General features: G+C 44.9%; 1 protein-coding gene across 1 annotated transcript in view; it reads right to left on the reverse strand.

Moving 5' to 3' along the window:
* Nucleotides 1–26,338, reverse strand: part of LOC130276750 (uncharacterized) — a 138,053-nt gene that overhangs the window by 38,046 nt on the left and 73,669 nt on the right. Inside the window, exons 3-5 of the mRNA XM_056526576.1 lie at nucleotides 6,475–6,674; nucleotides 4,732–4,869; nucleotides 4,468–4,597 (exon numbers count right to left, since the gene is read on the reverse strand). Coding sequence (XP_056382551.1) covers nucleotides 4,468–4,597; nucleotides 4,732–4,775 — 174 coding nt within the window. The 5' untranslated portion in view covers nucleotides 4,776–4,869; nucleotides 6,475–6,674. The remainder of the gene's footprint in view (nucleotides 1–4,467; nucleotides 4,598–4,731; nucleotides 4,870–6,474; nucleotides 6,675–26,338) is intronic.

Genomic DNA, 26,338 nt, shown 5'->3' on the forward strand with positions numbered 1-26,338 from the left:
TCTTTGGGGGGGGGGGGGGGGCGCACAGCCCTCCATGTGCTTGCCAGAGGTAGCCTAACTGCCATTAGGCATGAGATCCTCAGACCCCTTGTGAGACCATATGCTGGGGCAGTTGGCTCTGGGTTCCTCCTAATGCAAAACAATGCCAGACCTCATGTGGAAAGGAAGGCATTGATGCTATGGACTGGCTTGCCCATTCCCCAGACCTGAATCTGATTGAGCAGATCTGGGACATCATGTCTCGCTCCATCCAACAACACCATGTTGCACCACAGAGTGTCCACAGACTGTCCATGCTCATCAGAAGCATGCCAAGGCATTGTAGGGAGGTCATACAGGCACGGGGAGGCCACACACACTACTGAGCCTCATTTTGACTTGTTTTAAGGACATTACATCAAAGTTGGATCAGCCTGTAGTGTGGTTTTCCACTTGTTGTGTGATTTTGTTGTCAGCACATTAAACTATGTAAAGATGAAAGTGTTTCATACCATTAGTTCATTCATTCAGATCTAGGATGTGTTATTTTAGTGTTCCCTTAATTTTTTTGAGCAGCGTACAACTATTGCATAGACTCTGCATACAGGGGCACACTGCTGAGGCTGGGTCCATGCACTAGTTGTGTATCAGTATGTGCTGGACAACTTCTACCTTTTTCTGTATTGTACATATGGGGTGGGATGGTACATGCTATTCGGCCAAATAATAAGCTAAGAACCTTAATTTATACTATAGCAATATAGAATATCATATTTCATATATTTCTTTGTGCTTTGTGCTAGCAGTGTGCTGCTGTAATTTTCTCATTTGTATCTATCTATCTATCTATCTATCTATCTATCTACAAAGAGTTGGATGACTCCACAGACCTGGATACTTCATATTTATCATTAGATAGAAACAGAAAGCATTAATTCAAGTGTCTCACAATTCCACTAAAATCCAGGCATATGAACAGGTAGCACTTTACACCTTTCAGGGCTCCAGTTAAGCCCTTCATCAAAACACAAGACAATTTCTCTACCTGGATTTATGTACTCAGTTTGATGGGATTCCAGATCAATAATGAACATGACCAGGAGGGGCATCACACCTTGATCACTCATGCGAACAGCAATACAACAATAATAAAAATAACAATTGCAGAAAAAATACAATCAAAATAATATACTTGATCATGTGGTATTAATTAACGTATGGGGGATTTTAAATGTGGAATGGTTTAAAAGTGATTTCACGTGGGTGGATACATGTTTCACCACAGCTGTGGCTTTGTCAATGGGTAGCGTACTAAGGATGCTACCTCCAAAGTCACAGCTGTGGTGAAACATGTTGAGGGATGGCTGTGTAGAGCGTTTTTAAAAGAGCTGCCTAAACTGCATAAACAAGGCTTCCCTCCTTCCCCTCCTTCAATTATGGCTGGTATAAAATCTTAGAATGAAAACCACTTTAAGGGGCTAAAAATTTTTACCACCCACGGCAGCTAGGCTTATGACATTCTAAGAGTTATCTTTTGTGCAGTTATTGTCTTGTGTGCTATGGCTAGGTTCACACTGCATTTTGTGTCTCTGTTTCTATTTCATTTTATTTAATTTAGCAATATACAAAAGTGTAGTTATAGCAAGGAAGAATGAATAGACAGTATTTTCCAGTCTTAATCGCTGCACTGGCAGACAGAACAAACAGGTGCATCAGGCAAGAAGAAAACATGGCTCCTCAAATACGTAATCTGGCCAGTGCTGGCTAAATACATCAGCCCCACCGGTAACCATAATGTTGTATGTACTATCCGGGGGTGTATGCATAGCAGCAATGTTTTTTTGACAATTGCCCATTGTCTCTGGGATTGATATTCCGTAGCATAGGGAGTGCAGACTTGGCACTATTGATGAGGACAGCCTCTACACCTATCTGAAGTGGTCTGGGCTGTGAAGGAGGTCCTAATCAACATAGCCAAGGAGAGAATTCTTAGAATTTGTGAGAGTCCCTTGAATTCATACTCTCACATAACCCTTTCAGGTTTTTGAATCAGTGGTATAGACAAGACTCAGGTACATGGGCATGCCTGTGGCATGCTTGTTTGCAAATTTATTCCTGGAAATTGTATGAGAAACAATATATTTTTTGGGAGGATCTTGCATTATATTATGTCTTTATTGTTTGGTCAGGGTCAGGGGATAAATTTTATAATTTTGTCATCTATTTGAATCAAAGTTAGAAAATTAACGTGTGCTTTACTGCAGTCCTCGGAGGGAAGAGACTTGACTTACACCTCACCCCGGCAGACTTGAGTATTGGAGCGGCACCGGGACAGTAACGGGACCTCCCGCAGGCAGGTAACGGCACAGCAGGAGGTAAATATGAAGGTGCTGTTGTAGTAGGTGCTGGGTCAGTCTATGGGAGGGGGCATAATGCCTCTGTGTTCTCTCCTGTCTGATAGTACTCCTCTGTGCTCTCTCCTGTCTGATAGTACTCCTCCGTGCCCTCTCCTGTCTGAAAGGACTCCTCTGTGCTCTCTCTTATCTGATAATACTCCTCTGTGCTCTCTCCTGTCTGATAGCACTCCTCTGTGCTCTCTCCTGTCTGATAGTATTCCCCTGTGCTCTCTCCTGTCTGATAGCACTCCTCTGTGCTCTCTCCTGTCTGATAGTACTCCGCTGTTCTCTCTCCTGTCTGATAGTACTCCTCTGTGCTCTCTCCTGTCTGATAGGACTCCTCTGTGCACTCTCCTGTCTGATAGTACTCCTCTGTGCTCTCTCCTGTCTGATTGTACTCCTCTGTGCTCTCTCCTGTCTGATAGAACTCTTCTGTGCTCTCTCCTGTCTAATAGGACTCCTTTGTGCTCTCTCCTGTCTGATAGGACTCCTCCATGCTCTCTCCTGTCTGATAGTACTCCTCTGTGCTCTCTCCTGTCTGATAGAACTCTTCTGTTCTCTCTCCTGTCTGATAGCACTCCTCTGTGCTCTCTCCTGTCTGATAGGACTCCTCTGTGCTCTCTCCTGTCTGAGAGCACTCCTCTGGGCTCTCTCCTGTCTGATAGTACTCCTCTGTGCCCTCTCCTGTCTGATAGGACTCCTCTATGCTCTCTCCTGTCTCATAGTACTCCTCTGTGCTCTCTCCTGTCTGAGAGCACTCCTCTGGGCTCTCTCCTGTCTGATAGTACTCCTCTGTGCCCTCTCCTGTCTGATAGGACTCCTCTATGCTCTCTCCTGTCTGATAGCACTCCTCTGTGCTCTCTCCTGTCTGATAGCACTCCTCTGTGCTCTCTCCTGTCTGATAGTACTCTTCTGTTCTCTCTCCTGTCTGATAGTACTCCACTGTGCTCTCTCCTGTCTGATAGGACTCCTCTGTGCTCTCTCCTGTCTGAGAGCACTCCTCTAGGCTCTCTCCTGTCTGATAGTACTCCTCTGTGCTCTCTCCTGTCTGATAGTACTCCTCTGTGCTCTCTCCTGTCTGATAGGACTCCTCTGTGCTCTCTCCTGTCTGAGCACTTTTCCAATAGATTACCCCTTATCCAATAGTACCCTAATTCCCCATATACCAACTATAATGCATATACTTTAATAGAAACTAATCAGAGATAAACCACACATTTAAAAAGTATCAGAGCAGTATTCCTTGGTTTTGATCTAATGTCTTGTAGTATCTCTCTTACTGAGATTATTTGTTGATCTCTGTCGCTGAGTGTGCCAGCAGCTCACACTCTGCTTACTCCAGAAACTGCTCTGATATAGTTAAAACACCCTACTCAGCCCCCTCCCCCCCGCCCCCGACATGTTTCGCTACTATGTAGCTTTGTCAAGAGGTATGGGGCTTCCCTTTCTGAGAGGACTCCTCTGGGCTCTCTCCTGTCTGATAGTACTCCTCTGTGCTCTCTCCTGTCTGATAGTACTCCTTTGTGCTCTCTCCTGTCTGATAGTACTCCTCTGTGCTTTCTCCTGTCTGATAGTACTCCTCTGTGCCCTCTCCTGTCTGATAGGACTCCTCTGTGTTCTCTCCTGTCTGATAGGACTCCTCTGTGCTCTCTCCTGTCTGATAGTATTCCTCTGTGCTCTCTCCTGTCTGATAGTACTCCTCTGTGCTCTCTCCTGTCCTATCAGACAGGAGAGAGCACAGAGGAGTGCTAGCCCACCCTCACTTACTGGACTTAGTCCATGCCTGTGCTTCAGCTTGGACAAAGCCATGATTTTATAAGCCATGATTTCTATAAAAATGAAATACAATTTTCTTATGAAGTATATTAGAAAAGTTATTATTTTGCCAAGATGTACAACATATAAAAAGTTTTTGAATCTGATAGTGCTAATTTAAACTCCAGATTACTTTATGATAATTTGGATTAGGATGACAAATTTGACATCTAATTTTAGCTATGACTGGGATAAGGCTTTGCTACCTGACAATGACTCCATTTTATAATCTCTTGACCACACTGAGGGTAGGTGTTTAACAAATTTAGCATCTTACATGATCTATTTGAAAGTCCCGGGAACAAAATGAGCACTCTCCATAGTAATATCCATGTCGGCATGACACGAGGTCTCCATCTGGGTCATGTCCTAATAATGTAATGGTGGTTGCACAATTCTGAGGAATCCTTAAAAACATTTAAGAAAAAAATGCTTTTATCATAGTAACTAAAATTGAAAGACATATTAAATGAACATTAGCTTTAGAGAGTAAATATATTATGTTATGTGCCTTTTTTGTGGCAGCTGGATGATGCTGTACCTTATAATGGGCATGATAGTAGTCACAGGTGAGCTGTTAGGCATCTGAGTATCAGATCTGGTTCCTAAATCCACAGAGGTGCTCAGTTGCCACCCACCTTCATAACGATTATTTGGAACCCAACAACAACTACTTTCCCTGATGAGACATAAATAAAAATGATGATAACTATTTGCAATTAACATAATTAAATAATACAGAAGTATATCATGTTATATCTAAAATAGTACTAGGCTATCGCACAGTCAGACACAGCTCCCTAAGAACAGAAAGTGGCAATAGGAACTGTATAAAATGTCTCTCACTCCCCTTCTGAACTAAAATATGTATATTCAGGATCCTATCCACTATTGTCAGTGATGTAATCCTGCTTATCTGATCTCCAGCAGCACAATATGCCATGATACACTTTTTAAAACGTTATCCCGGAGTATAATCACCAACTTCTGTTACTGTGGTATAATCCTGCCTATTTTACAGCAGCACAGAAAATCTTTTATTACATCATTAATAACTTCACAATGGAGGTGGGAACAGATTTATTGTGTCTGCTACTTTCAATGGCATAATCCTTCCTATCTAGTCTCCAGCAAAAAAAAGTAGAGATATTAGCCAGTCATTGTAACTGCATTAAGTAGAAAGACAGAGAACACCAGCTTATTGTGACCTACAATCTTGGCTATCAAGTCTCCAGCAGCAGTGGTAGAGCTATGATCCAGAAATTATAACTTCACCCTTTAGTGTGGTAAGCAACATCAGCTTATATGAAAGCTCTAAGAGGTGTAATCCTGTCTATCTACTCTCCAACAGTACAGTAGAGCTATCATCCAGTCATTATATAATAAAGGGGGTACTCGGGCCCTAAGACATCTTATCCCCTATCCAATGGATAGGGGATAAGATGTCTGACCACGGGGGTCCCGCCGCTAGAGACCCCCGCAATCTTGCATTCAGCACCCACCTCTTTGAGATGCACGCTGTGCTGCCAGCTCACAAACTGCCGGGTGCCGACCACGGGGCCGGAGTATGGTATTACGACTCCGCCCCCGTGTGACATCACACCCCGCCCCCGCTTCGCAAGTCTATGGGAGGGGGCGTGACGGCCATCACGCCCCCTCCCATAGACTTGCATAGTGGGGTCAGGGCGTGACATCACACGGGGGAGTAGTCGTGATGTCACTATAGTCCGGCCCCGTGGTCGGCACCCGGCAGTTTGTGAGCTGGCAGCACGGCGTGCATCTCAAAGAGGTGGGTGCCGAATGCAGGATTGCGGGGGTCCCCAGCTGCGGGACCCTCCGCGGTCAGAATTCTTATCCCCTATCCTTTGGATAGGGGATATGATGTCTTAGGGCCTGAGTACCCCTTTAACCTTGTAGAGAGGCAAAAACATCAATGTATTCAACTTATTGTGTCTGCCACTGTTAGGTGTAAACCTGCCTATCTCGTTTCTAGCAGTAAAGTAGAAATGTAAAACAAAAATAGAGAAACAGAAACATAGCCGCACATCCACAATTTGTATGTTGATCTACTTGCTTTTCAGCATAATTTCAAAAACTAACAGGTTGGTAGTATACATTTTGATCAAAAAGTACAAGCCCACTCGCCATGTCAAGGCCACCTAGTCAGAGTGGGTCACTAACCTAACACTTGCATAGCGCTGAGTAAAGTAAAGTAGAAAGTCAGCATTGGAAATCATATTGCAGACAGAAAAGAAATGTACCCCATTTCCTCCACAGATCTTACAAGAGTCGGAAGGGTTTATCGTTGTCCACACGTCTCCTTACATGACCTTCATATTGGTACCAGCGGCTGGGGTACAAGGTTCTGTTATCCACAGGTTGATAGAAATGATTTATCTCATAACCGCAGTCCCCAGAATAGCATCCCCAGTAAAAAGTACCTCCATATTCAGTAATAAAAGAAGATTTATATTTAAAATCAACCTGAAAGATATTTAGTAGGGATTAGAAACATTAGTACTTTCTTAATTGTGATAATCAATGTGATATCCTAGTCAGTTTCTCAGCAATTATAAGAGAGATCATCAGAATATATAATGTTCATTATAATATGACTTAGCACATTGGATGGTTGCAGGCAGAAATATTAGGGGAAATTTATCAAAACCTGTGTAGAGGAAAAGTTGCCCAGTTGTCCACAGCAACCAATCAGATCGCTTCTTTTATTTTGAAAAGGCATCTGAAAAATGAAAGAAGCGATCTGATTGGTTGCTATGGGCAAGTGGTCAACTTTTCCTAAGCACAGGTTTTGATAAATCTCCCCCAATTATCCCTAGGGATATTGGTGGAGATTCATCAAGACCTGTGCTGAGGAAAAATTGACCAGTTACCGATAGCAACCAATCAGATTGCTTCTTTCATTTTTTTAGAGGGTCTTTCAAATATGAAAGAAGCAATCTGGTTGGACAACTGGTCAACTTTTCCTCTGCACAGGTTTTGATGAATCTTCCCCAATATCCCCTAAATAGTTGTTAACTTTTTGTCAAATTGTTACATTTTACATCCTGCAGTTTCTAATAAAATTTGATGACAATAGTAATATAACAAAATTACATATAATATTATACAATGTTATATATATATATATATATATATATATATATATATATATATATTTATTTTTTTGGTAGTTGCAGTATCTTGTTATACCTTTTTTATTGGACTAACAAGATTTTGTAGAGACAAGCTTTCAGGATTCCTCCCTTTATCAAGTCATAAGCATGCTGTTCAGTTTTGGGCACCTGTCCATAAAAGGGACACTGCGGAGTTGGAAAGGGTGCAGAGACGCGCGACTAAACTAATATGGGGCATGGATCATCTTAGCTATGAGGAGCGATTAAAGGAGTTACAATTGTTTAGTCTTGAGAAGAGACGTTTAAGGGGGGATATGATAAACGTATATAAGTATAATTAATGGCCCATACAAAAAATATGGAGAAAAACTGTTCCAGGTTAAACCCCCCCAAAGGACGAGGGGGCACTCCCTCCGTCTGGAGAAGAAAAAGTTTAGTCTCAAGGGGCGACACGCCTTCTTTACCGTGAGGACTGTGAATTTATGGAACGGTCTACCTCAGGAATTGGTCACAGCAGGAACAATTAACAGCTTTAAAACAGGATTAGATACATTCCTGGAACAAAATAACATTAATGCTTATGAAGAAATATAAAATCCCATCCCTTCCCCAATATCGCGCCACACCCCTACCCCTTAATTCCCTGGTTGAACTTGATGGACATATGTCTTTTTTCGACCGTACTAACTATGTAACTATGAATCCCGAAAGCTTGTCTCTACAAAATCTTGTTAGTCCAATAAAAAAGGTATTACAACATACTGCAACAACAGATGATTTTGCTTTTTGCATCACTGGACTAATCCTGGCTACTCTTAACTACTCTATATATTTTTTCAAATTCAAAAGGGATTTATTGAACAGACCCAGAGATTGCATAGACATAAATTATCAAGCAATACGATAAAAACAACAGCCTTGTAAGGCCTACACATAGAGTGGGTCAGTAAAAACATAGAAACATAATGCAAAAACAATGTAACCGATATACTAATACAATGATAAGTCCGAGAACTTAGAAGGATGGATAGGCCTCCCACATGCCAGGACATAGATGCAAAGAAAACAGTAGAAAATATCAGGGTAGGCAAGGAGTAAGGGTGGGCCATACGTCAAGATAGGGGAGGCTAAATATAATTAGCCAACCGTATGTAGTAGACTAGAACGTTCCTCAGAATACAGAAACACAAAAAGAAGATGGAAGAAATAAACTCAGTAAAGACGAGAAGGGAACAAAAAGAAAGAGAGACACAGCAGAAAAAAACAAGTAGACACACAACAAAAGAACGCAGCTGAAGCAGAGGCTGACAAGACACGAAATCCAAAGCAAACGCACCAGGGAAGGCAGAGCAAATCCTGGCGGACCACTTGTGTGGGACAAAGGGACCTCAACACAGAAGTCGGCATCTAGGGGAAGAACAGAAAGCTGACCACGGAAGCCAGGTTGCACCAAACCTGGAGACATCCGCGGGATGAACGGTCAGAAGTTCCTCCATTTGTTTGTTATGAGCAGCTCCTGCAAACCATTACTAGAGGAAGGAGGGTCAGGACATTTCCACCGCTGGGGGATAATTGTTTTAGCGGCTTGGAGGAGGAGTTGTGCAAGGGACTTCTTGTATTTCGTTTGTGCCATGGGAAACATATAGAGCAGGGCAACCTCAGGACTAAAAGGAACCTGAACCCCCGTCACATCCTGAATAACCCGAAGCACTGACTGACAAAAAGGCAACAGTTTGGGGCAACTCCACCAGATATGCGTCATCGAACCCTCGTCACCACCACAACACCAACAAGAGCTCGGTAGAAAAGGGTACCAATGATGAAGTGTCGTCGGCACCCGGTACCATCGAGACAAAATCTTATAACTTGTCTCCTGAGATTGCGTAGCAATTACAGCTTTATGAGTCAGGAAGAAACACCAAGTCCAAGAGGAAAAGATTTGCCCAACTTGGATTCCCAAGCACGACAAAAGGTCGGAAGGGGTTCCGATCTGGAAGTCAGAAACAAACCATAGATGGTAGAAATGAAGTGCCGAGGGTATGAGGAGGCTAAACATAGATGCTCAAAAGGCATCAAACTGCGATGTAAGGTAAAGTGCTCAGCAAGGCTAGAATAAAAATGTTCCAGCCCCTACATATGTTTAGGTATCACAATGACCTTCTTTCGGGGGGCAGTCTGGGTGTTACGCCGAGCGCTCCGGGTCCCCGCTCCTCCCCGGAGCGCTCGCTACACTCTCCTCACTGCAGCGCTCCGGTCAGATCCACTGACCCGGGGCGCTGCGATACCGCCTCCAGCCGGGATGCGATTCGCGATGCGGGTAGCGCCCGCTCGCGATGCGCACCCCGGCTCCCGTACCTGACTCGCTCCCCGTCGGTCCTGTCCCGGCGCGCGCGGCCCCGCTCCTTAGGGCGCGCGCGCGCCGGGTCTTTGCGATTTAAAGGGCCACTGCGCCGCTGATTGGCGCAGTGGTTCCAATTAGTCTGATCACCTGTGCACTTCCCTATATCACCTCACTTCCCCTGCACTTCCTTGCCGGATCTTGTTGCCATCGTGCCAGTGAAAGCGTTTCCTTGTGTGTTCCTAGCCTGTGTTCCAGACCTCCTGCCGTTGCCCCTGACTACGATCCTTGCTGCCTGCCCCGACCTTCTGCTACGTCCGACCTTGCTTCTGTCTACTCCCTTGTACCGCGCCTATCTTCAGCAGCCAGAGAGGTGAGCCGTTGCTAGTGGATACGACCTGGTCACTACCGCCGCAGCAAGACCATCCCGCTTTGCGGCGGGCTCTGGTGAAAACCAGTAGTGACTTAGAACCGGTCCACTAGCACGGTCCTCGCCATCCCTCTCTGGCACAGAGGATCCACCTCCTGCCAGCCGGCATCGTGACAGTAGATCCGGCCATGGATCCCGCTGAAGTTCCTCTGCCAGTTGTCGCTGACCTCACCACGGTGGTCGCCCAGCAGTCACAACAGATAGCGCAACAAGGCCAACAGCTGTCTCAACTGACCGTTATGCTACAGCAGTTACTACCACAGCTTCAGCAATCATCTCCTCCGCCAGCTCCTGCACCTCCTCCGCAGCGAGTGGCCGCTTCTGGTTTACGCCTATCCTTGCCGGATAAATTTGATGGGGACTCTAAGTTTTGCCGTGGCTTTCTTTCCCAATGCTCCCTGCACTTGGAGATGATGTCGGACCAGTTTCCCACTGAAAGGTCTAAGGTGGCTTTCGTAGTCAGCCTTCTGTCTGGAAAAGCCCTGTCTTGGGCCACACCGCTCTGGGACCGCAATGACCCCGTCACTGCCTCTGTACACTCCTTCTTCTCGGAAATCCGAAGTGTCTTTGAGGAACCTGCCCGAGCCTCTTCTGCTGAGACTGCCCTGTTGAACCTGGTCCAGGGTAATTCTTCCGTTGGCGAGTATGCCGTACAATTCCGTACTCTTGCTTCAGAATTATCCTGGAATAATGAGGCCCTCTGCGCGACCTTTAAAAAAGGCCTATCCAGCAACATTAAAGATGTTCTGGCCGCACGAGAAATCCCTGCTAATCTGCATGAACTCATTCACCTAGCCACTCGCATTGACATGCGTTTTTCCGAAAGGCGTCAGGAGCTCCGCCAGGATATGGACTCTGTTCGCACGAGGCGTTTCTTCTCCTCGGCTCCTCTCTCCTCTGGTCCCCTGCAATCCGTTCCTGTGCCTCCCGCCGTGGAGGCTATGCAGGTCGACCGGTCTCGCCTGACACCTCAAGAGAGGACACGACGCCGCATGGAGAACCTCTGCCTGTACTGTGCTAGTACCGAACACTTCCTGAAGGATTGTCCTATCCGTCCTCCCCGCCTGGAAAGACGTACGCTGACTCCGCACAAAGGTGAGACAGTCCTTGATGTCTACTCTGCTTCTCCACGTCTTACTGTGCCTGTGCGGATGTCTGCCTCTGCCTTCTCCTTCTCTACTATGGCCTTCTTGGACTCCGGATCTGCAGGAAATTTTATTTTGGCCTCTCTCGTCAACAGGTTCAACATCCCAGTGACCAGTCTCGCCAGACCCCTCTACATCAATTGTGTAAACAATGAAAGATTGGACTGTACCATACGTTTCCGCACGGAGCCCCTTCTAATGTGCATCGGATCTCACCACGAGAGGATTGAACTTTTGGTCCTCCCCAATTGCACTTCTGAAATTCTCCTTGGACTTCCCTGGCTTCAACTTCATTCCCCAACCCTGGATTGGTCCACTGGGGAGATCAAGAGTTGGGGGCCCTCTTGTTCCAAGGACTGCCTAAAACCGGTTCCCAGTAACCCTTGCCGTGACTCTGTGGTTCCTCCTGTAACCGGTCTCCCTAAGGCCTATATGGACTTTGCGGATGTTTTTTGCAAAAAACAAGCTGAGACTCTACCTCCTCACAGGCCTTATGATTGTCCTATCGACCTCCTCCCGGGCACTACTCCACCCCGGGGCAGAATTTATCCTCTATCCGCCCCAGAGACTCTTGCCATGTCTGAATACGTCCAGGAAAATTTAAAAAAGGGCTTTATCCGTAAATCCTCCTCTCCTGCCGGAGCCGGATTTTTCTTTGTGTCCAAAAAAGATGGCTCCCTACGTCCTTGCATTGACTACCGCGGTCTTAATAAAATCACGGTTAAGAACCGCTACCCCCTACCCCTCATCTCTGAACTCTTTGATCGCCTCCAAGGTGCCCACATCTTTACCAAACTGGACTTAAGAGGTGCTTATAATCTCATCCGCATCAGAGAGGGGGATGAGTGGAAAACGGCATTTAACACCAGAGATGGACACTTTGAGTATCTGGTCATGCCCTTTGGCCTGTGCAACGCCCCTGCCGTCTTCCAAGACTTTGTTAATGAAATTTTTCGTGATCTTTTATACTCCTGTGTTGTTGTATATCTGGACGATATCCTGATTTTTTCTGCCAATCTAGAAGAACACCGCCAGCATGTCCGTATGGTTCTTCAGAGACTTCGTGACAATCAACTCTATGCCAAAATAGAGAAATGTCTGTTTGAATGCCAATCTCTTCCTTTCCTAGGATACTTGGTCTCTGGCCAGGGACTACAAATGGATCCAGACAAACTCTCTGCCGTCTTAGATTGGCCACGCCCCTCCGGACTCCGTGCTATTCAACGCTTTTTGGGGTTCGCCAATTATTACAGGCAATTTATTCCACATTTTTCTACCGTTGTGGCTCCTATCGTGGCTTTAACCAAAAAAAATGCCGATCCCAAGTCTTGGCCTCCTCAAGCGGAAGACGCCTTTAAACGGCTCAAGTCTGCCTTTTCTTCGGCTCCCGTGCTCTCCAGACCTGACCCTTCCAAACCCTTCCTATTGGAGGTTGATGCCTCTTCAGTGGGAGCTGGAGCTGTCCTTCTACAAAAAAATTCTTCCGGGCATGCTGTTACTTGTGGTTTTTTTTCTAGGACCTTCTCTCCGGCGGAGAGGAACTACTCCATCGGGGATCGAGAGCTTCTAGCCATTAAATTAGCACTTGAGGAATGGAGGCATCTGCTGGAGGGATCAAGATTTCCAGTTATTATTTACACCGATCACAAGAACCTCTCCTACCTCCAGTCTGCCCAACGGCTGAATCCTCGCCAGGCCAGGTGGTCTCTGTTCTTTGCCCGATTTAATTTTGAAATTCACTTTCGGCCTGCCGATAAGAACGTTAGGGCCGATGCTCTCTCTCGTTCCTCGGATGCTTCTGAAGTTGAACTCTCTCCGCAACACATCATTCCTCCTGACTGCCTGATTTCCACTTCTCCAGCCTCCATCAGGCAAACTCCTCCAGGAAAGACCTTTGTTTCTCCACGCCAACGCCTCGGAATCCTCAAATGGGGTCACTCCTCCCATCTCGCAGGTCATGCGGGCATCAAGAAATCTGTGCAACTCATCTCTCGCTTCTATTGGTGGCCGACTCTGGAGACGGATGTTGTGGACTTTGTGCGAGCCTGCACTATCTGTGCCCGGGATAAGACTCCTCGCCAGAAGCCCGCTGGTTTTCTTCATCCTCTGCCTGTCCCCGAACAGCCTTGGTCTCTGATTGGTATGGATTTTATTACTGATTTACCCCCTTCCCGTGGCAACACTGTTATTTGGGTGGTCGTTGATCGATTCTCCAAAATGGCACATTTCATCCCTCTTCCTGGTCTTCCTTCAGCGCCTCAGTTGGCTAAACAATTTTTTGTACACATTTTTCGTCTTCACGGGTTGCCTACGCAGATCGTCTCGGATAGAGGCGTCCAATTCGTGTCTAAATTCTGGAGGGCTCTCTGTAAACAACTCAAGATTAAATTAAATTTTTCTTCTGCATATCATCCTCAATCCAATGGACAAGTAGAAAGAGTTAACCAGGTCTTGGGTGATTATTTACGACATTTTGTTTCCTCCCGCCAGGATGACTGGGCAGATCTTCTTCCATGGGCCGAATTCTCGTATAACTTCAGAGTCTCTGAATCTTCCTCCAAATCCCCATTTTTCGTGGTGTACGGCCGTCACCCTCTTCCCCCCCTCCCTACCCCGTTGCCCTCTGGTTTGCCCGCTGTGGATGAAATTTCTCGTGACCTTTCCATCATATGGAGAGAGACCCAAAATTCTCTCTTACAGGCTTCATCACGCATGAAGAAGTTCGCGGATAAGAAAAGAAGAGCTCCTCCCATTTTTTCCCCTGGAGACAAGGTATGGCTCTCCGCTAAATATGTCCGCTTCCGTGTCCCTAGCTACAAGTTGGGACCACGCTATCTTGGTCCTTTCAAAATTTTGTGCCAGATTAATCCTGTCTCTTACAAACTTCTTCTTCCTCCTTCTCTTCGTATTCCTAATGCCTTTCACGTTTCTCTTCTTAAACCACTTATCATCAACCGTTTCTCTCCCAAATCTGTTCCTCCCACTCCTGTTTCCGGCTCCTCGGACATCTTCTCCGTCAAAGAAATTCTGGCATCCAAAAAGGTCAGAGGGAAAACCTTTTTTTTAGTGGATTGGGAGGGTTGTGGTCCAGAAGAGAGATCCTGGGAACCTGAGGACAATATCCTAGACAAAAGTCTGCTCCTCAGGTTCTCAGGCTCTAAGAAGAGGGGGAGACCCAAGGGGGGGGGTACTGTTACGCCGAGCGCTCCGGGTCCCCGCTCCTCCCCGGAGCGCTCGCTACACTCTCCTCACTGCAGCGCTCCGGTCAGATCCACTGACCCGGGGCGCTGCGATACCGCCTCCAGCCGGGATGCGATTCGCGATGCGGGTAGCGCCCGCTCGCGATGCGCACCCCGGCTCCCGTACCTGACTCGCTCCCCGTCGGTCCTGTCCCGGCGCGCGTGGCCCCGCTCCTTAGGGCGCGCGCGCGCCGGGTCTTTGCGATTTAAAGGGCCACTGCGCCGCTGATTGGCGCAGTGGTTCCAATTAGTCTGATCACCTGTGCACTTCCCTATATCACCTCACTTCCCCTGCACTTCCTTGCCGGATCTTGTTGCCATCGTGCCAGTGAAAGCGTTTCCTTGTGTGTTCCTAGCCTGTGTTCCAGACCTCCTGCCGTTGCCCCTGACTACGATCCTTGCTGCCTGCCCCGACCTTCTGCTACGTCCGACCTTGCTTCTGTCTACTCCCTTGTACCGCGCCTATCTTCAGCAGCCAGAGAGGTGAGCCGTTGCTAGTGGATACGACCTGGTCACTACCGCCGCAGCAAGACCATCCCGCTTTGCGGCGGGCTCTGGTGAAAACCAGTAGTGACTTAGAACCGGTCCACTAGCACGGTCCTCGCCATCCCTCTCTGGCACAGAGGATCCACCTCCTGCCAGCCGGCATCGTGACACTGGGAAATTAAACTTATCCCTTATGCACAGGATAGGGGATTAGTGTCTGATCGTGGAGGTCTGACAGCTGGAGCCCCCACAATCTCCTGTACGGTGATTGGCTGAGCGGGCCATCATTTGCCCATGTCCAGGAAGGTGGGGGCTGGAGCACGCTGAGAAAAAGTAAGTGGGACTGTTCCTGTGCGAGGGGCCCAAGTGGTCAGACCAACCACTGCTCCCACCCGCAATCAGACATTTATCACCTATCCTGTGGATAGAGGATATGTTTAGTTCCCCGTACTACAGATTTAAAAATTTGAATGCCCAAGATTTCCTTTGGATCTAAATATTTTTTTTATTTTAGTTTTCCATAGCATGATTCTTTATTCATATTCCCTCCAGTATGGGTGGAATGGTTCTTCTATTCACACTTGGATCATGTAGACTAGCTATTGTTGGGATTTTAACCCTATTCCTGGACTATTTTGACCATGTAGATTCATTATCACTAATATCTGGACCAGTGTCACTTTATTTATACAAATTATTTATTTTCTTCTGATTAGGTTATATGGGATTTCTGATTTTCTTTATTATTTGATGCTTTACAGTTTGTGTATTACTTCATGTTTGCACAAATATTAGCTCTCTAATTATATATTTTATCTTTAGATTTTTTGCTTTGAGCTCGTTATTATACTTTATTTGTATAAGTCTTTAATTATATAATGTGCCTGTATCAAATACATTATGGTTTATTTATTAATTTACATTATTCGATTAATTTTAATTTCACACTTTATATTGTGGACATATTAATAATGCACATTTATTGTTGTTAATATTCATGTTGGGTATTTCACCTTACAAATTCTTTTTTATATGAAGTTATGCTTTAGTTATTTAGTTGTAAACACAGTAATTGATCATTTGAAACTATGGGGGACATGTATAATCTGTGGTGATTTGGTGTGCCGCACGTAAATTAATCTCTGCCCATTCTCAGTCCGCTGGATATACTTAGAGCTGCACGCCTTTTAGTAAATCCTGTGGCTCCTTCATGCCTCTTTTATGCCTCCTTGGCGCAAGCGGTGTAAATCCTCTAAAGTTGCAAACATTGTAATTTCTGTGCAAAAATGTGTGAATTTAGAGCAGTGTTTCTCAAGATCTCTCCAACAGGTCATGTTTTCAGGATTTCCTTAGTCTTTCACAGGTGATATAACTGTGATGATGTCTAATTCACTGACCATAATAATATCACCAAGACTAAGGAAATCCAGAAAACATGACCTGTTGGGGGGTCTTGAGGACCACGCTTGAGAAACACTGCTTTAGAGGGTCTGCGCCTCTGTCAGGGCTTGATAAATGTCCCCCATTAGTTATAAGTATTTTTTCCTGCTGAATGCACGTTTAACCAAAAAACCAACAAAAACATCATAAACTCCACTCTGTGCAAAACGAATATATCTGTAACTAAACTAATCATATATAATTGTTTTAATTAAAAAGTCAAATTACAACATTACAAAAAAAATTTTGGACAATTTTTCTAAATGATATAAAATTTTAGCAGGGCCGGACTGGGTGTGAAAACCAGCCCTAGAAAAAATTACATTAGTGTGTGTTTGAAATAGCCGATAACTTATACCGGAATATTGGTATAAGTTATCGGCTATCGGCCTGAAAGGTGACAGATTATCGGTATCGGCCCTAAAAAATCGATATCGGTCGATCCCTAATTGCAATATATAATACCATTACCCTAGTCTTTCTCCCTCAACCTATTTACATTTCCTTCCCCACAAATATAATATTAAAATATATAATCACCACAGCCCAAGTTGCCTAACTTTAGACCACTACATAATATAATCTAAAAATGCCTCATCTCATATTCCCATATCAGATCTTTCCCCTGATCCCCTCCCCCTAATACACTGCTGTTCCCCTCCCCTCCCCCTAATGCTGACCCCCTCCTCTCCCATCCCCCCTAATACACTGCTGATCCCCTCCCATCCCCTTCATACACTGCTGATCCCCCTCCCATCCCCACTAATACAATGCTGATCCCTTCTCACCTAATACAATGCTGATCCACCCTTACCCTAATACAATGCTGATCCCCCCTCCCCCTAATACAATGCTGATTCCCCCATCCCCCTAATACAATGCTGATTCCCCCATCCCCCTAATACAATGCTGATCCCCTCTCCCCCTAATACAATGCTGATTCCCCCATCCCCCTAATACAATGCTGATCCCCTCTCCCCCTAATACAATGCTGATCCCCCCTCCCCCAATACAATGCTAATTTCTTCTCCCCTAATACAATGCTGATTTCCCCATCCCCCTTATACAATGCTGATTTCCCCATCCCCTAATACAATACTCATCACCCCCTCCCCCTAATACAAAACACTGCTGCCATCTCCTCTAATACACTGCTGATCCCCCCTCCCATCCCCCCTAATACACTGTTGATACCCCCTCCCATCCCCCCCTAATACAATGCTGATCCACCCCTTCCCCTAATACAATGCTGATCAAGGCCACCCCCTTTAATACAATGCTCTCCCCCCTGAAGGCCCCCTCCCCATCCCCATCCCCTCTAATACACTGCTGATGTCCCCCCATAATACAATGCTGATTCCCCCTGGCCCCTCCCCATAATACAATTATGCAGCCAGTCACTTGCTCCGCCACCACGCAGCCGCTGGATATGACGTCATGACGTCATATGACGCTCACATCCGGCGGCTGCAGACTGCAGTAACACAAATCATTGCGCTCGCTCAGGCTGCGACCGGAGTCATGGCAGCCGCCAGGGCGAGATTAAGGCTGCCTGGAAGACGGAGCACTTCATTATGATGGCCCCCCCCCCCCGACAGTTCCCCCACATTAGGTGCAGTATAGTTCCCCCACATTAGGTTGTAGTTCCCCCCGATTAGGTGCAGTATAAGTCCCCGCACATTAGGTTGGCAGTACAAGTACCCACACATTAGGTTGGCAGTACAAGTCCCCGCACATTAGGTTGGCAGTACAAGTCCCCGCACATTAGGTGTGCAGTACAGTTCCCCCACATTAGGTGTGCAGTACAGTTCCCCCACATTAGGTGCAGTACAGTTCCCCCACATTAGGTGTGCAGTACAGTTCCCAGTACATTAGGTGTGCAGTACAGTTCCCCCACATTAGGTGCAGTACAGTTCCCACACATTAGGTGCAGTACAGTTCCCCCACATTAGGTTGGCAGTATAGTTCCCCACATTAGGTGCAGTATAGCTCCACCACATTAGGTGCAATCTAGCTCCCCCACATTAGGTTGGCAGTATAGTTCCCCCCATTAGGTTGGCAGTATAGTTCCCCACATTAGGTTGGCAGTATAGTTCCCCACATTAGGTTGGCAGTATAGTACCCCACATTAGGTTGGCAGTATAGTCCCCCAAATTAGGTGCAGTATAGTTCCCCACATTAGGTGCAGTATAGTCCCCCACATTAGGTGCAGTATAGTTCCCCCACATTAGGAGCAGTATAGCTCCCCCACATTAGGTGCAGTACAGCTTCCCCACATTAGGCGCAGTATAGCTCCCCCACATTAGGTGCAGTATAGCTCCCCCACATTAGGTGCAGTATAGCTCCCCCACATTTGGTGCAGTATAGTTCCGCCCACATTAGGTGCAGTATAGTCCCCCACAATAGGTGCAGTTTAGTCCCCCACATTAGGTGCAGAATAGTTCCCCACATTAGGTTGGCAGTATAGTCCCCCACATTAGGTGCAATATAGTTCCCCACATTAGGTGCAGTATAGTTCCCCACATTAGGTTGGCAGTATAGTTCCCCCACATTTGGTGCAGTATAGTTCCCAAATTAGGTTGGCAGTATAGTTCCCCCATTAGGTGCAGTATAGTCCCCCACATTTGGTGCAGAATAGTTCCCCACATTAGGTGCAGTATAGTCCCCACATTAGGTGCAGTATAGTTCCCCACATTAGGTGCAGTATAGTTCCCCACATTAGGTGCAGTATAGTTCCCCACATTAGGTGCAGTATAGTTCCCCACATTAGGTGCAGTATAGTCCCCTACATTAGGTGCAGTGCAGTTCCCCCACATTAGGTGCAGTATAGTTCCCCCACATTAGGTGCAGTATAGTTCCCCACATTAGGTGCAGTATAGTTCCCCCACATTAGGTGCAGTATAGTTCCCCACATTGTGCAGTATAGTTTCACCACATTTGGTGCAGTATAGTCCCCCCACATTAGGTACAGTATAGTTCCCCCACATTAGGTGCAGCAGTTTCTCCACATTAGGTGCAGTATAGTTCCCCCACATTAGGTGTAGTATAGTCCCCCACATTAGGTGCAGTATAGTTCCCCACATTAGGTGCAGTACAGTTCCCCCACAGACATACAGCCTTCAGCCATATACAGTGTATGGCTGGAGGCTGTATGCCTGTTTACTGCCCCACTTCAGTATTCCGACCACGGCTCCGGGGTCACGATCTACTGGTATGGCCTATGGGCCATAGCAGTAGGTCCCGGGATCGGAGGTGGGGTGGTCGGAATACTGAAGATGACGTACCGCTGGTCACTTACCATGCGTGCATGTCCTCCTCACTGCTCCGCTCTGCTCTGTTACTATGGGCGCACGCACGGGACGTCAGTGACGTCCCTGCGTGCGCTACCTCCCGGCGGCCCCTGCATTTTTTAAGTTAACACGGGGCCGCAGAGAGGTAACTGGGGCATCCTTGTGTCCCGAAAAGATTTTTCGGGATACAGGGATGTCCCTAATGTGACGGGGGCCCTGCAGCCACATCTCAAAGCGGCCCCAGGGCCGGCGGCCAACCAGGAAATTTTCCGGTGTCCCGGTAGGCCAGTCCGGCCCTGCATTTTAGAGAGTAATAATGTAGCATTCTGTATAAATAACATATCCTACCATCCATCCAGCATTTGTTTTTTCAGTCGCCTTGAAAGATATGGTTCCACCCTGCATGTGGGACCCAGACACCGCTGTGAAGATGGAAGCGCACACAATAAAGACCTCAAACCCGGCCATTGCTGCACTTCTCTTCCCGTCTATAGCAAGTGTCATACACACTGACTTTATATATTTGAACCTCACCTTTGTTGTAGCCAGAAATTCTTCTCTATAAGATAACAAGATAATCTTTAACTGTCCATTATCTTGAAGTTTATTTATATACCCGTAAATACTTCATACACATTCTACAGAATGAGGAAGTTGTCACAACTTATTTGTTATTGTGGGTAGATGAATAATTTCTTAGCCTTTTAAATTTGATACAAATCATCATCTAACCAGAACAAAAACCTCTGATATATCATAGTGACATGTCTGAAGTTTTCATTGGTGGAAGTCCAGGTATTAACACTTACATACCCACTTAGACCATTTCAATTATTTTCAACATTTTGTTATGTTGTAGCCTTGTGCTGAAAAAAAATAAAATCATACTTCCCTCATCATTCTGCACACGGTACCCAATAAGGAGAATGTGAAAACAGAATGTTAGACATTTTTGGTAAAATATTGCATTGACAAGAATTCAGACCCTTTACTCGGTACTTAAAGCACCAGGTTAGATGGGGACCATTAGTGGAAGCCATTGTCAGCTCTCCCCAGAGATGTTCAATTAGGTTCAAGTCATGGCTTGGGGTGGGCCACTGAAGGACATTCACAGAGTTTTCAGGTATTGGGCAGGTGATGAGCAGTGCCTTGTTTCCTCCAGACATGATGCTTAGAAAGATTCGATTTTGATTTATTTTTTAGACCAGACAATCTTGTTTCTCACAGTCTGAGAGTCCTTTAGGTGCATTTTTACAAACTTTAGGGGCTTTCATGCATTTTTTGCATTTTAGGAGAGGCTTCTTTCTGGCCATCCTGCCATAAAGCCCAGATTGATGAAGTGCTGTAGTGATCATTGACCCTCTGGAAGTTTATCTCATCTGCACACAGGATTATTGGAGCTCAGCCAGAGTGACTATTGGGTTCTTTGTCACCTCTCTTACCACGGCCCTACTCCCACGAATATCTTATTTGTTGGGATGGCCAGCTCTAGGAAGAATCCTGGTTATGGAGGCCACTCTTAGTAACTTGAACCCTTTTTGAGATCTGAGCCTTCACAAAATCCTGTTTCTGAGCTCTTCAAGCAGTTCTTCCCACCTCATGGTTTCATTTTTGCTCTGATATGCATTGTCAGCTGTGACACCTTATATAGACAGGGATGTGTCTTTTCAAATCCTGTCAAATTAACTCAATTTACTACAGGTGACTCCAATTAATATGTAGAAACATCTCAGAGATGATGAAGAGAAATGGGGGACCCCCAGAGCTATGTTTATAAGGTTACAGTAAAGGGTCTCAATACTTACTGTATTTCCATGTGAAACTTTCATTTCTCATTTAGCTCACACAATTCTATTTTCAAATTCTTATTATGGGGTATTGAGTCCAGACTAGTGGGGGAAAACTTGATTTTTCTTATTTTAGGACAAGGCAAAACATGGGAAAACATGAAAGGGTCTGAAGACTTTCGAAAAACATTGTATCAGTAGGTTGACCTAAAACCCTCAGCTGGGCACTGTATCCATTAGTTTCGACAGGTCTACCATATAAGGCATGTGCAGAGAAAAAGTGGTGCAGTAACAAATCCAATTGCTTATTTCATTTTATTTATCAGAGGCCTTTACAAAAATTAAATCATCTGAATGGTTGCTCTTGGCAAATGTCCCAGTTTCTGTTGCACAGGTTTTGATAAATCTGTCTCCATTTTCAAAGCTTTGGCCTTTCTTTAATGACATTCATATGCCCTAATAGGGCATAAACATGGGTTGTCATCATAAATATGTCCTGTACAGACATTATATGTAATGGCACAGGCTCCTGAGCTCCAATAGATAATCTGTTCCAGGGTCCTTCCAAACATCAGGGTATAACTGAACTCACACTCCACAGGTCAGGGAAAGACATATTTGTAAGGGGGGTCTTATACTCTTCTTCACAGCCTATAGACTACATACAAATCCTTTAAAACTTAGCTTCTTCTTTAAACCCCTTACCACCACAGTCAGTTTAGCCTTCATGAAGCTGCAATCTTTTTCTTTTTCATCCTTGTTTTTTCTTCTTCTTTTTTTCTGTATTGCAATGTTATATCTTGACAGGCATCCCATTAGGCCTTGTCTCTGGAAGGTGTACTAAGATGGTGGCAAAACTGGGAGCCATTGTTAGGCCCCAACCTTGCATTGTCACTGTGCATCCTGTATGGGGCATGTTGTCATGTGTTATGGGTGAAAGAGCAAACTTACATACTATGTAAACCACTTAGATGCCACAGTCAGCAACCATTGAAGAGAAATACTAAATGTTATATATTAAATATGAAACCTGTGCACGAGGCTTTAGTGGTTAAGGGGGCCTGCTGCTACCTTAAAAGCAGCTTTTTACTATCTATTAGATTGCATATAAGGGGCTGAGTTATGAAATTTCATGGCTCATAATTACTGGCAGACTATTAGTGCTCTATGATTTGTTTTTTGGAGAACAAATGGGCCCTCTATTGTCTGTGGCTATCCCTGTTATTATGATGTAAAGTACAGAATGGGACCATCCCGGTCTCTGCCTGGCACTTTCCTGTGTGGGTATTGTTCATGTATTACCTTATTGCACTGATGTGGTCTCTTTAGTTTTATAGCACTTTATGCATATGACACTTTTCATTGCAATACTATATTGTGTTTAACTACTGTACTATATCTTGTCCCATATTATGTGCCCTTTAATCAAATATATGGGCTCCTATCACCATCTTGATTGGCAGATTTGCCGGTCATGTCGCTGTATTTTTTGTGATGCTGTTTCCTTTCCCCTTTCCCCCTTTCTTGAAACCTGATGGTTCTTTTAATGTATATCAATAAGTATTATATTTTATATCAAGTGACTCCAAGTAGTTCTGTGTTTAGGTTTATTCTATATAGGAGGTCACATTACATTGTGCCCTACATGGTGTAGTAAGGATAGTATGGTGTCAGTATTTACTGGATAAGCCCTGTAAACCTAGCAAGAATCTAGGGACACAAATGGAGAAACCTGGAGTAGGATTCACGCCCCCTCCCATAGACATGAATGGAGGGGGCGTGGCGTGACGTCACGTCCCCAGTCCCGGAAACCCAGAGGTTTCCGAAACTGGGGATTCAGCACCCGAATATAATGCGGGTACTGCAGGGAGATCGCGGGGGGTCTCAACAGCGGGCTCCCAGCGATCATACATCTTATCCCCTATCCTTTGGATAGAGGATAAAATGTTTTTGCCCAAAATACCCCTTTAATACAATTCCGCACAAAACTTCTTAACACAATTCTGCACAAAGTCAAGCCTGAAAATCTGTGACAGAAATGTAAGAGCTTTTGGTGTACATCCCAGGTATACAGTAGCATCTCATCATAAAAAGGATGCCGATATACAGGTGAAACTCAATTTTTTTTTTAAATATTGTGAAAAAGTCCATTGTATCTCATTAATGCAACTTAAAAGGAAAGGAAACATGAAGTGCTCCAAAATCTCCTGGTAGACGATGCGTTGACCCTGGACTTAATGGGTTATCCAGGAAAAAACTTTTTTTTATATATATCAACTGGTTCCAGAAAGTTAAACAGCTTTGTAAATTATTTCTATTAAAAAATCTTAATCCTTTCAGTACTTATGAGCTTCTGAAGTTAAGGTTGTTCTTTTCTGTCTAAGTGCTCTCTGATGACACGTGTCTTGGGAACCGCCCAGTTTAGAAGCAAATCCTCATAGCAAACCTCTTCTAAACTGGGCGGTTCCCGAGACACGTGTCATCAGAGAGCACTTAGACAGAAAAGAACAACCTTAACTTCAGAAGCTCATAAGTACTGAAAGGATTAAGATTTTTTATTAGAAGTAATTTACAAATCTGTTTAACTTTCTGGAGCCAGTTGAGATATATATATATATATATATATATATATAAAGTTTTTTCCTGGATAACCCCTTTAATGAAGCACAGTGGACCAATACCAGTAGATGACATGGCTCCCAAAATCATATAATATATTGGAGATTTGGGGTTTACATGAGCTGTAAGCCATAATCATCACAATTATGACAAATCACAGCTTGAACTATCTTGCTTTGCTTGTAATAAGTCTCTCTCATATTTTAGTTTCACATTTTAAGTTGCATTACTGAAATAAATGAACTTTACACAATATTCTAATTTTTCGAGTTTCACCTGTATACTGAGATAAATAGCAGTGGGTCCATTCATTTTAATGGCCCCAATCTAGCCAACAAGCAACTACATTCAGTCTCCTTCCTGTGCATACATGTTTATTTTGCAATACTCAATAGTGTGGTCTGCTGTACAACTCAGTACAGCAAAATGAAGGAAGAGATTCTTTGAGATCACCCCTGGTATCTCTTTGGTATTTGATATTGAATATTTAAAGTTGTCTTATTGCTAAATATAAAAAATGTACACGAGATTAGTAGAAAAATAGATGCCGTTCCTATAGTTACTTCTGTTTCACAGACATTATAATTTATATCATATTTAACCTGCGTCTATCAACAAGGAAGTGAACTGTCAGAAATGGGGAAGTAAAATATTATCTTTCAAGAGAACACAACATGTCATCTGTGCCTCTTATTAAGACGAATGATGTAGAAAGATCAATGAGAAAAAATTATTACCTGATCTTGAGAACATTTACACTTGAGAACATTAAAGCTATTTAAATGATAAAGAGAGAAAAAAATCCCTGGCCCTTATTTACTAAGAGTGTTGTGTAGGTTTCTTTGTGGGTTGTAACTCCCTATAATTTATTTTCCAAGGTATTTACTAAGGTTTCCCTACATTTTCCACTTTCCCTACATTTTGCTTTTTTTTTTACACATGTTCTGATCTGTCGGGTTTTCCTCAGCTCAAATCCACTTTTTATGTGGAAACCTCAGTAAATATGTTGGGTTTTTATGACAATGTCGGGAACATGACCCTCTTCGGTGACCACGACCCCTTTCCCCGACGACCACACCCCTTTTTCAGGTTTTCTTAGTAAAATGGAGAGTTAGTCGGGTTTTTTTCAATTCTGGTGCAAACTCTGGCGCAAATTCTGTCGGGTTTGCAATAGTAAACGAGGGCCAATGTGTGTGACTGAATTTCAGCGAGCCCACCAAATGAAAAGATTCTTACGGAACTTGTGATGTTCACTTTTGATCGTTTTGTATCTTTGTTGTCAGTGAATATATAGGACATATATAATAATATAAATATATAAAATAATTGATAATCTAGATCCCACCACGCGCACTCTCCTTTCGTTTGATCGGATGGTTGAGTGCTGGGAGCTCCCGACCTCTGAATTTGCCCACTATGCTCAGCTTCGGCACTACTTATCATCGAGACGGGGAACGCTGACTGTGTCACTCCCATCGAGCTTTGAGAGGCTGTGTAGGAGTGGGCCTCAGACTAAGGGACTACTCTCGAACATATATGCCCTGTTTAACTCCCCTCCAGATGGTAGCCCCCCTTCACATCGGTACATGGCCCGGTGGGAGGAGGCGCTTGATACTACTATTACTCTTCTGCAGTGGAAGATCATATGGGAGTGGGCCTCTTGGGCCTCTATTTGCACTGCATACAAGGAAACACCTGCTGATAAGATGGTAACACACCCCTTTCCTACTCAATAAGTTGAATCCTGATATCCCCCCCCAGTGCTGGAGATGTGGGGTGGGTCTGGGTGATGTTCTCCATATATTTTGGCCCTGTCCGCTCATACGTCCATACTGGGGGGTGGTCCAGAGATTGCTCCGGGAGGTGCTGGGGGTTATGGTTCCATTGGACCCTTTAGTTTATCTATTATACCTTTCGACCAGAGCCCTGTCTAAGCGGACGTTCAAGCTGTTTATGCATGTGGTCTTGGCGGCCAAGACCCTCATTGCCAAACATTGGAAGGGGACTCTGCCCCGTCGGAGGATGAGTTGATTGCAAGGGTGAGGAAGATTCGCTCCCTGGAGTACCTGACGCCCTCCCTCAATAATGCTACACAACAGTTCTTTCTGATATGGGATCCATGGGACAGATTTACTGATAGACAACCTCCCTGACTTCCCTAAATAGACCTTCTCTCTGTGCTTCTTTCTTTCCTGTCACTTCTTTCCTCTTTTCTCTGTACTCCTCTTCCTTTTGTGTTT

Source organism: Hyla sarda, chromosome 6, assembly GCF_029499605.1.
Source record: "Hyla sarda isolate aHylSar1 chromosome 6, aHylSar1.hap1, whole genome shotgun sequence".
In the NCBI taxonomy this organism is placed as follows: Eukaryota; Metazoa; Chordata; class Amphibia; order Anura; family Hylidae; genus Hyla; species Hyla sarda.